The sequence below is a fragment of the Octodon degus genome, unplaced genomic scaffold (assembly GCF_000260255.1).
Source record: "Octodon degus isolate 3935 unplaced genomic scaffold, OctDeg1.0 scaffold00352, whole genome shotgun sequence".
Lineage (NCBI taxonomy): Eukaryota > Metazoa > Chordata > Mammalia > Rodentia > Octodontidae > Octodon > Octodon degus.
Window position 1 is genome coordinate 763,885 of NW_004524928.1, and position 10,084 is coordinate 773,968.

General features: G+C 43.7%; 1 protein-coding gene across 1 annotated transcript in view; it reads right to left on the reverse strand.

Moving 5' to 3' along the window:
• Positions 1-2,407, reverse strand: part of Sall2 (spalt like transcription factor 2) — a 16,420-nt gene extending 14,013 nt beyond the window's left edge. Inside the window, exon 1 of the mRNA XM_004648086.3 lies at positions 1,558-2,407. Coding sequence (XP_004648143.1) covers positions 1,558-1,630 — 73 coding nt within the window. The 5' untranslated portion in view covers positions 1,631-2,407. The remainder of the gene's footprint in view (positions 1-1,557) is intronic.
• Between the last annotated feature and the right edge of the window lie 7,677 nt (positions 2,408-10,084).

A 10,084-nucleotide genomic window follows, 5' to 3' on the forward strand; every position in this document is an offset into this window, starting at 1 on the left:
TTATTGGTGCGAGGTATTTTCCCTAAGGTTTTGCACTTTTTTTTTTTTTTTTTTTTTTTTGTCAGAACCAGGGATTGAACTCAGGCTCTTGTGCTTGCCAGCAAGTGCACACATAACTAACTTATTTCATTTCTCACATTCTAATGAGGTAACTAATATACTCATTCCTACTTCACAGGACTTTTTTTTTTTTTTTGGTACCAGGGATCGAACTTGGGACCTTCCACTTCTCAGGTTGTCACTTATGTCATTGAGCTATCTCTCTACTTTACAGAAGGGGAAACTGAGGCAGACAGGCAAAGTTGTGTAGTCAGGATTTGACTAGAGGCCTGGGGATATAGCTCAGTGGCACAGTGATTGCCTGGTAAGCTCAAGGTCCCGAGTTTGAGTTCCCATACTCTCCCCCAAAAAAAATTCAAAAAAGGATCTGACTAGAAGCCAGTCCTATACATCTCTTTCTGATCACTTGTGCCCAACCCTGTGCTATATTACCGTGTGCATGAATTGCTTGCTTGCTGATCCCTGAGCCAAGACTTCCAGACTTTCGCAGTGCTCACAGGTAGCCATGCCCAAGACAAGTGTATCCAGGCTTGCATGATGCCCAGCAGTGTGCAGGCACCTGCAGATGATGCTGGCCCCTAGACCCCAGTTTAGAGCTACTCACAATCAAGCCCTGACTTGCTGGAATGAGCAACGCCTCCCCTGAGCACCTGGAAACCTAGGTTCTTGTCCTGATGCTGCTGCTTCCTGTGTCTGAGGCTTGGGCAGTGTCACTTACTAATATTCTCCCGGCTCTATTAGATATCTGCCCTTCGTTTACTAGAGCTCACAAGAGTGCATACAATTTTTCCACTCATAAAGAAAATGTTTGCTTAAAAAGATACACAGTAATATCCTTGTAAAATCACATGCATACATTAACAGTTATGCTAACTTGCCCTTTTTAAAAAAAAAAAAAAAATAGCTTGACTTTCCTTGAAACAAACCTAAACTCCTCCCGCAGACCTGTCCTCCAGCCTCGGCTGCCGGGGATACGGATCCACACCCCAGCAGGCTGTGTTCTGACCGACATTAGCTCTCTCCCTCGGGGAGCTCGGATCCGCTCTCAGCTCAGCCCAACAATGAGAAACTTTTTCTCTTCTCCCTCAGGGGAACCTTCGCGTTTATCCAATTCATTCTCTTGCAACCCAACTCTCCAGAAAGAAGAGGGGGGAGAATCCCACCCCTAAGAGACTGGTCTTCAGGTCTGAGGACGTTACCTAGCAACGGCACAAAGACCTGTGAGCAAAGGGGAACCTGGGGAGAAAACTCTTGGGTGGGGATACAGAGCCAGTTTGAAAACTCCATTTCATCCAGAGGGAAACAAGGAAAACACAAACAGAATGAATCCCGAGGAAAGCCGAGGGGGGCTTTGCCCCAGCGCAGGTCATCCCCTCACTCGCGGCTCTGACTGCTCTCCCCGCCCGCGTTTCGCCCGCCGCCCAGGTGCCCGCCCCTGGCCCCGGCCTGACCCCCACGGGCTGGAGTCCGGGCCCCCCACCCCTCCCCGGCACCCACCGTTCTCAGACGCGCTGGGACCTTCGCAGTCCGAGATTAACTGTTGGGGTTTCCGCTGCTTTCGCCGAGACATTCCCGGGTGAAGAGATGGGAGAGGGAGGGAGGGGCAACGCTCACTTAGTCTCCACCGGGGTGACCTGGTCCGGGCTCCCCCTTGGGTCTGAAGCCCGCGGATGCCTCTTCCCCCAGTGCAAAGCCCTGTGAGCAGAGATGTTCTCCTTTCCCAGAGAAAGACAGACTCTCTCTGATTCTCTGTCCCTGACTCTTTCTCAATCTGCGAGTCTTTAAAGGGGAGACGCCCCCTTTTTTCTTCAGCTTCTTCCCTACGCTTCTGCAGCTCCCATTGTAAAAGCAAAAATCCTAATCTTTCCGCACACTCTTTTCTTTTGTACTGCTGAGGAAAGGATTTAACCCTCTCCTCCCTGCCGGGGCTCCGGCCTCTCCCCGTGCTGTCTGTTCAGTGGCCCTTACTTGTTTTTCTAACTCTTCTTCCAACAGCTTCGCAGTGCGCTTGGCTCTCTAACTCTGTGCCTCTCTGTTTGATAATGTGGATGTTTTGGGGTAGCAGCTAAGAATTTTCTGGTGTATCCTAGGTCTGAGGCAAGAAGTCAGCTCTTTTCAGTCCAAAGTGGGGATCTGAAAGATTGAGTAGAGATAGGGAAGAATTAAAATAAATGTACCGCTTGTGATAGCTTATGTGCTATATTTATTTATGTAACACGTTTAACATTACAGCCTTGAGAGTAGCACAGCAGGTTTACCCCTCCTATTTGTAGGGCATCCCTTTATAGAAAAATTGAAAAGCCCACAGCTATCCAAGGTGACCTAGCTGTGACCTAGCAAGAGTGGAACACAGGTGTATTCTTGCCATCACGCTGCTAATGTGAAAAAAAAAAAAAAAAAAAAAGATGGAAAAACCTCGGTATTATGAGCTGAGACAGGAGGATCCCAGGTTTGAGCCAAGCCTGGGTAATTTAGCAAGACCCTTTCTCAAAATACAAAACAAAACAGGTTAAGGAGGTAGCTCAGGGGGAAGAACCTGAGCACAATCTCCAGGACTGCAAAAAACAAAAACAAAACAAAAATAAGTAGTGATTTCATTTACAATAGCAGCAGGATCAGTGGCTTCACATCCGCCCCAGTCCTGTCCAGATGCCATTGATAACGACAGTGTGGCTGGTGAGTTCCTTGATTTCCCAGAGCAAAACCTGTGAAAAGGCACTTTTAGCTGAATATAAAGGAGTTTTTAACAGAGTAAAAGACTGGTAATTTGTGATTTCTATTGAATATGTTCACACATGGGCTGAATAATTGTCAAAGATCCTGTGTAAAGGATTTTCTTGTGGATGTGAAAAATTTTTTATGGATATGTCATTGGACCTCTAATTATTTCTCCATCTTCGTTGGGCTGCATGAGCAGCTCAGGGGTAGAGCACTTGCCCTATGTGCATGAGTCCTTGGACTGTATGCCCAATACCAAAATATACAAATAAATTTACTCTATTTCTCCAAATATCATTTGACAAATCACCAGATATCTCCAACTCAGCTTGCACACTAAGGTTCACTTGATTGTTCCTCAACTTCTTTTTCTTTCCTTGGTGAGGTTCTAGGGATCAAATTATTCTTTAACTCTTAACTATGCTGTTCTTACCTAAATTAGAGTAATATTAGGCTACTGGGCACAGGCAATCGCAGACATGTCCTCTCTTTTAGCCATAGTGCCTGGGTTCCTCTTTCACCTTTATGTGCCTTTCCTTTGCAGGCTGAGGTGAGAGAGCACCTGAAACAATATCAGTTGGAGAAGTGGGGGTTATTTTTCCTCTTTAAGTTTAGTGATGTAAATCTCTGATGGCTGTGTCTTCAGAGAAAAAGAAAGGCAAAACAAAGCTCACAGTGTGGGGGGCACAGTAGAAGGTTTTGCATTTCTTCTCTTCTGCAAGTCTAGGATTCTTTCAGCAAATACTAAGAATAGAAGAGGAAGACAACAGATGCTTCTGTTAGCAACTGAGGAAGGTCTCCCACTATTTTTTTTTTCTTCACTGCTAAGGATTGAACCCAGAACATCACACAGGGAGGCAAATGCTCCACTTCTGAGCCGCAGTCCTAGGCCTGCAGGTGTTCGCTTCTGAGGATATTCTGGAAGCCCTCTGCTCTCTGCTTTGGAGTTCACACACTGTTCATTATTTTTCCAGGTTTTTGGGGTCAGGACTCTGGATGGCTCCCTCACCTTGCACATTTGGAATTCTTATTCTTGACATTGTCTCATGAATTATATTTTCTGTGTAGACAAGTGCCCGTATTGCTACACTACTTTAAGAGAAATGGGGATTTTGAAGCCAAAAAAGCTTCTAATTCCTGAATGGAATAATCTGGACTCTTCCTCTTTCATCCCACATTTCCTGTCATTCATATGCTTTGTGAAGCAAAATAAGGGAGAGAAAAACATAGCTCTCTGCTTTTCTCAGGAGCCTATGAAATCTCTAAGGGGGCAGACTTTGGTCCCATGTCGTTTTCCTGAGTCTTGACTGTCTTCATCTTTTCCTGTTTTTCCTCCCTCCTCCTTACCAATCTTATTGTGAAAGGAAGGGCTCTTTCCCCCCTCTCCTTTCTTCCGCCCTCCCCCGTTTACCATTTTTTCCCTTTTACCTCTCCACTGTGGCCTCTTGACCTCCCCACAGAGTTACAAAAGTAGAATCCTTGAAGAGATGCTGCTGTGGGAATGTTAATGAGCCTTTCCCACAAAGGGGCAAAGACTTTACTTCACTGAGTTGGAAAAAAAGCCCCTTTGAAAAGGGGTTTCTGTGTGTGGTGAAGTGAAGAGGGGAGAGGAAGGAGAGAGAGGGAGGGAAAGGGAGAAAAGAAGAGGGGGAGAGAAAGAGAGCAAGAGAATAAAATGGGGGATGGGAGGATTCAATAACAAAAAATACTAGAACAGCAATTTTCTTTCTTTGTTTTGTGATTTAATTATTAGAAAATATACCATGTTCTTTTGACCTTGTAACCTAAGGGCTTAATTCCCAAGAAACTGAAGAACCACTCAAGAGCATTGGAGATAATAAAGGATAGGAAAAAAAAAATCCTGCCTCTGCACCTCGCATTCCTTCTTAGGATATTTTCTAATTTTATCATGATTTCTTATTTTAGCTTTCTTGGCCATTGGTTTATTTCTCTCCAGGAGTAGCTAACAGTATGGTGGAGGTGTTTAAACCACGGAGTCAGTTGCTGACTTAGGCCACCTGAGAATAAAATATGGGTCTGGATTAGTTAAAATGAACATTAACATATTGTGGTGTCAAAATTAAGTCTGTATGTACTGGGAATATAGCTCAGTGATAGAGCACTTGCCTAGCATGTGTGAGGAATCTGGATTTAATCCCTATCAGTGCCAAAACAAAAATTAAATCCTTAAAAAAAAGCAAAGATACATTGCTGTTTTTCTTTTAAAGCAAATCAGCTGTTATGGGGCCGGGGAGATGGCTCAGTGGAATAAACGCTTCCCTGGCAAGTGCAAGGGCCTGAGTTCAATCCCCGGTTCTGCAAAATAAATAAATAAATAAATAAAAATTTTAAAAAATCAGCTGTTTCATTTGCTGCTTCATAATATCAGCCAAACACCCCAATTAGAGAAACCAGGCACTGTGAGGTGCAGGACAAGGTGACTGGCCTGAGGCAGGTGGTGCGAGGGGCCTGTGGTGCAAATTCCCAGAGCTCTGTGCTCTCCTTTGGGCAGTTTCCCTAAGCCTGTTATACTTACCTGAGGAATTCTTCAAGAGTCCATGTTCCTGACCCCTCCCCAGCAATATAATAAGACTTTCTGGGGCTCAGACCTTAGGTTTTATTTTGTTGTTTGTTTGTTTGGTGGTACCAGGGATTGAACTCAGGACCTTGCACTTGCCAGGCAAGCACTTATTCCATTGAGCTATCTCTCTGGACCCTAAGGTTTTATTTTTAAAAATATTTTCCTAGAGACTGGGTATGGTGGCATGCACCTGTAATCCCAGTTCTTGGGAGGCTGTAAACTGGTGGGTCACTACAAGTCCGATCTAATAATGAGACCCTGAACACCCTGTAGATCCTTCTCTCTCTCTCTCTCTCTCTCTCTCTCTCTCTCTCTCTCTCTCTCTCTCTCTCTCTCTTTTTGTGAAACTAGGGATTGAACTCAGGACCTTGCACTTGCCAGGCAAAGATCCTTCTTTAAAAAATACAAAAAAAATAAAAATTTTTTTTTCCTTATTTATCTGATACAGGGTCTTGCTGTGCAGCTTGGACTTGTAGTGATCCTCCTGTCTCAGCCTCCCCAGCACTGGGATTGTAGGTTTGCACCACCACACCTGGTTTCCATGGCTGGTTTGGAGAGGGGCCCACACAGCATGTGGTACTAGGAATCGAACCCAGGTTCTTCAGCTTGCCAGGCAGGTGCTTAGACCTCTGAGCTATCTCCTCAGCCAACATAAGATTTTGAACCAATCTATTTTTTAAAATTATTTATTTATTTGTGTGTGTGGCCAGCTCAGCCCACCAGGGGGCGGGGCTGGCTGGCATATGGTGCTGGGGGATTGAACCAAGGTCCCTGTGCTTTGCTAAATTTGTTCTAAGTAGGTGCTTTAGACCACTGAGCCATCTCACCAGCCCCAATCTATTTATTGATACTTTTGCAGAGTCAGGTTTGAAACAATTGGACTTGTCTGGTGATTTCTAAACTAGGTTTTAAATTCCCAGGGGACCTATGTGGTTTTGCAAGAGAGCCCTGTGCACTGTGAGCCAGCCCTACTATTGACTGAATAAGTAACAAAACCCTCAAGTGAATGTGCTACAGTTGGCTAAATGTTCCTTGATGTTAAGGTTAACACACTTTTTAGCTATTTAAAAGGGACTTTAAACTCAGAGTCAGTTTTGTTTTGTTTTTAATGTATCTGGTTGTTACAGAGTCTGACCACCCAGCTCAGACTGATAGAGATCCACCTGTTTTCAGCCTCCCCAGCACTGGGATTACAGGCGCCACTACACTGGACTCTGTGGTTAACTCAGCCTGCCCTGGGGGTGGGGCTGGCTCAGCTTATAGTGCTGGGATCAGAACCCGTCCCTGCACTTGCCTAAGTTTGCTCAAGCAGGTGCTTTAGTCAGTTGAGTTATCTTGCTGGCCTTTCTCTAGTTTTTTTTTTTTTTTTTTTGTGGAACCAGGGATTGAGCCATTTCCCTGGCCCCTTTGCCCACCTTTCTCAAAGTCAGTTTTGACCTAAGAGTAAACTGTAGTCAGGAAGGGTTCCGGGAAACTTTCACTGCTTTCATTTCATTCACTGCTTCTTGTCTCAGGACAAAACTCTGATAAAACTCTGCTTTTTCTTGATACAGGGTGTCACTACGCAATTCAGTCTCATAGTGATCCTCTTGTCTCAGCCTCCTCAATGCTGGGATTGCAGGCCTGCACCACCACACCCCGTTTTGGGGTGGGCAAGGCACAAACTGGAATTGTGGAACTAATATGGCATGTAGTGCCAGGTAATTAAGCTCGGGACCTTGCGCTCCCCAAGCAAGCGCTTAGACCTCTGAACTGTCTTCCCCAGCTCCTAACTTTTGGTTTTTCTAGTTTGTTTATAGATGTACAGACATTATGGAACCATCTCTTCTACCTTTCAAAGAGTTAGAATCCTTGACTTAATTCAAGAGAATTGAGCTAGGAATCTAGAAACATATAACATTTCTATTGCTGGGCCGGGGAGATGGCTCAGTGGAATATGCGCTTCCCTGGCAAGCTCAAGGGCCTGAGTTCAATCCCCAGTTCCACCAAAAAAAAAAAAAAAAAAAAAAGAAAAAAAAAAGAAAACTAACATTTCTACTGCTAATAGTATATCAGCTGTGCTATGTTTTGTGTATTGGGCCATTTAAATACATAATCTCAGTTTGTCTTTAAAGTAACTTTTCTAGGGCTGGCCAAATAGCTCAGTGGATCAAAGAGCCTATAAACAGGCATAGGGGCCAGGGTTTGCTGAGATAGCAATTGAGACTGGGCATGGTGGTATATGCATGTAATCCCACCTCTTGGGCAGCCATAAACAGGAGAATCACTACGAGTCCGATCTAGCAGTGAGACCCTGAACAGCCTGTAGACCCTTCCCTAAAACATAAAAAATAAATAAAGTAATTTTTCTAAGAAGCACTATTTATTGTGACTACCCTGTCACCCTCCAGACACCCCAGTTTACAAGTAAGAAAACAGGCATAGAGAAACAAAATGGCCTTTTTTTTTTTTTTTTTTTTGGTACCAGGGATCGAACTTAAGACTGTATGCTTGTCAGGCAGGCGCTTATGCCACTGAGCTATCTCCATGGCCCCAAATGGCTTTCTTGCTCAAAGTATCATAGTTGGTAAGTGGCAAGGTCAAAACTTCCCTAAAAAATGCTTGCGTAGACAGCCTGGTGTTCTACAACATGAGTCTTTATTGCCGTCCTGCTGATTTCTGACTCTTAAGGGTCTCACTGGAGGATGGCTTAACACTGCAAATTCCAAAGAAAATCAGAACACTAGCAAGTAGATGTGCACAGCAGTAACAGTTCTTAAAATTACATATATTGTCTCATGTTATTTGTCTTGCCAGCATTAAGGAAATACAGCAACAAAAAGTGCGGGGCAAGGGCCCTTTGCAAAAGTTTACTAAAAAGGAAAGCCTTGGCAAGTGATCCCTGCTCACTTGCTCTAGGAGATGATCTCTGCCCAATCTCCCCCAGGTGGCAGTTGCCATGGTGTTTTGGGGACGAGGGCGAGGGCGGGAGTGAAGATCAAGGAGGCTCTTTCAGACTAATTCTTGTCCGGTGTTTCCTTTCAGAGTTCATTCTGTTAAGGATGGCAGGAATTCAAACACTTCTGAGAAGAAGGGTAGACCTATTCCTTTTGTCTTTCTTCATTTCTCCATTCTCATTGCTCATAGACAGGGAGAGCCACTGCTCATGTTATGTACTGGAGAAGCAGGAGTTTATACAGAGGCCGAGGCAGTGGAACAGGAAAGGGAGGTTGTGGGGGAAGGGCTAAGTACCTGATGGCCTGTGGGGAAGACTAGGGTGGGGGTGGGAAAGTGTGTGTGTGTGTGTGTGTGTGTATGTGTGTGTGTGTGTGTAAGTTAAGGGAGCTATTATAAAGGCAATTTGTTAAAAGTCCTGCAGATCCTCAGGTTGGTCATTAGAAAGAAGACCAGACAGATACAGTAGGAAGAGGGGAGAAGACAGTGAGAAAGGCAGGAAACTAAATGGCAGTTAGAAAGGAAAGTGAGTCAGAGTGACAAGAAAGAAAGATGGAAGAGGCAGAAACAAGTCTTTGGAGGAACTGGGATTATTAATTGAAGCATGTCAGAAACTAGAAACAATTGACAGCTAATAGAAAGAGCCTTCAGGGGAAACCCGAGAAACACGTGGGCGCCCAGGACTTTGGAGCTGGAAGGGGCCTTAGTGACCATTTCCAAATCTCACCTTTCAGTTGAGGAAAGTAAGACACAAAGAGGTGGAGTGACTTAAAAACGCTCTCTGGAAGCTGATCTTATCTGAGGAAATTGTTCTTCCTGCTACATTGTGGAACTGAAAAGAGACCAAGCCAAAATGAGGGGAAAGCCAAGCATGAGTAACAATTTAAAAGCTAGGCCTTAATTTATTAACCCTCTCTAGAATTTATGAATTTTTTTCTTGTGCAAAATATTGTGATCTTTGCAACCAATTCCAGTCTGATAACTTCACCTCATAGTTCTAGTCAGGTTATAATTTGCTACTCAGTTAGGTCATATTCCAAGGAAAAAGATTTCTCTGTGACTTACGTACCAAAAAATCCACCTCCTCCTCCCACTTCTTTTTTAAGTGCTGAGGATTAACCCAGGGCCTCAGTGCCTGTTAGGTGGACTCTACTACTGAGGATATACCTAACCCTAAGTACAGAGAATATTCTGACGATGTTGTATTAATTTCTAATTATATTTTAAGTGCAAATCCTTTTTCTTCTTTTCTTTTTGAAAGTCCTTTTATTATACCCTTGGTGCAATTTATTTTTTTACATCCAGTAGTTCAACAAATAGTTTTGGGGCACCTTGTATGGCCAAGTTCCTAGCACACACAAGGAAATACAGGTATATTGCTGATACAGGTATTTTAAAATTAATTAATGTAGTTATACTGGGAGTTGAACCAATGAGCTCTGCCACTGAGTTATATCCTTGGTTTGTTGATGAGTTTCATTTTGGGGCAGGTTTTCATATGCATAGAACATACATTAGTCACTCTTTTCTTCCCCCAGTACCTGCAGTCAGGTATTCTGATGCCTCTAAATTTGCTCCTGTTGCTTGAGATTGTTTTAGTTATTCTGGCTCTTTTGTGTTTCCATATGAATTCCAAGATTTTCTTTTATTTAGTTCTGTGAAGAGTGACATTGGTAGTTTGATGGGGAATGTACTGAATTTGTAGATCACTTGGCAGATTGAAGTATGGCCATTGTAGCAGTATTATTTCTGCCACTTCGTAAACATGGAAAAATCTTTTTTTTTTTTTTT